Consider the following 1,365-nt stretch of genomic DNA (forward strand, 5'->3'; position numbering starts at 1 on the left):
TGGTGCTTCTCCCAGGGCTAGTCTGACAGCTGTCCCTCCGGTCACCACAACCCCACGAGCACCTTCATCATGAGGATGGCCCCGGTACCGCGCTGGTAAGAGCCGCCCAGTGGTGGTCTTCGGTACTCCCTCGCTGACAGATGTCTCTATCGATGAGCTCGGCCCCTCTGGCCAGACATGCGGAACTGGGGCTATCCGATGGACCTCAGAGCTAGCCATGATCGAGCTTCTGATGGTAGGCCGTGCCACATCGTCCCACTCGATAGACCCAATACTCACAGTCTCTATAACCTTGCCAACCTCCACCGCCGTAGGGGCCATCGACTCGACTAGCCCCGTCTGCACCTCTTGCTCGACCACGTCCACTGTATGTGCGTGCAGTGGGCTTGTAGTACCGTCAAGCCTGATGAGATCATCCGTCTGAACTCCCACTGTTACTCCTTCAACCATCACCATTGCCTGGCACTCTGCATCGTGAGTGGTAGTGATGGGTCCGTCTTCGCTCCTTTGGCCCTCCTCACTCGTCTGCACGCCTGTGCTGACCGTGTGTGAAGATCCTCCAGCGCCCACAGGCTCGGAACTGTCCGACGGCTCTGCTTGGACACCAACGTCAAACTTGGCTTCACCACCATCACCAATTCCACCGACCACTTCAGTTTGAGACCCGGAAGTTACCCCAGAGGGCATCGTTGTCTGCGTTGATGTTTCTGATACCTCCAGCTGGACCTGAGCCCCTCCCTCCACAGTCTCCACCCTGCAGGTCTGACTGTCGACCTCGAAGGACTCGATCCGATCTGTGATGACACCTGCCGACACCAAGCGTCGCACTGGGGTCTGCGTCCCGGCCACTCGAGACTGCAGTCTAGTCTGCGTCATCCGACTAGGCCGTAGCTGTGGGTTGGTCTGAACCTCCCTCCCAAGAGTGACCACTCTACGGGTTTGGCAACCTACTTGGGCTTGGAACAGTGACTGAGTCTGCATGGCGGCTGTCGATACGCTCACGGTCCGAGTCTGGGTGCCAACCTCCCCCTTAAGGACCGTGTCCATCTGCACTGCTGAGTGGACCTTTCTGGTCATCCCGAGCCACTTCCGCATCGCTCCGCCGATACTATGATAGTACAACCGCAAGGCTACTCCCCATACTACTCGGGCGACCTGTTTTTCCCTTCTGCCCATTAGGACCAGGCGATACCATCTTTCCCACACAACGCGGACCAACCCCAGCCTTCGAAGCTTCCCCCTAGTAACGACGAAATACCATCGATCGAGAGCCAGGGCCAACGTCTGCTGACGACACTGTCGAGCTAGATCGGCCATGGCCCGCATGACTACCCTCTGACGCTGGGCTGCCAGGCCCTCGACCTT

The 1,365-nt window shown here is 58.5% G+C and overlaps 1 protein-coding gene across 1 annotated transcript; it reads right to left on the bottom strand.

Annotated features, from left to right (window-relative positions):
- Window positions 1-62: 62 nt before the first annotated feature.
- On the bottom strand, window positions 63-1,077 carry Pmar_PMAR011059 (hypothetical protein; the record flags this gene model as incomplete). The annotated part of the gene is made up of 1 exon (XM_002785068.1): window positions 63-1,077. A coding segment is annotated over one exon (1,015 nt), but the record flags the coding sequence as incomplete, so codon positions are not given.
- Window positions 1,078-1,365: the final 288 nt, after the last annotated feature.

Source organism: Perkinsus marinus (assembly GCF_000006405.1).
Source record: "Perkinsus marinus ATCC 50983 genomic scaffold scf_1104296934100, whole genome shotgun sequence".
NCBI classification, from domain to species: Eukaryota; Perkinsozoa; order Perkinsida; family Perkinsidae; genus Perkinsus; species Perkinsus marinus.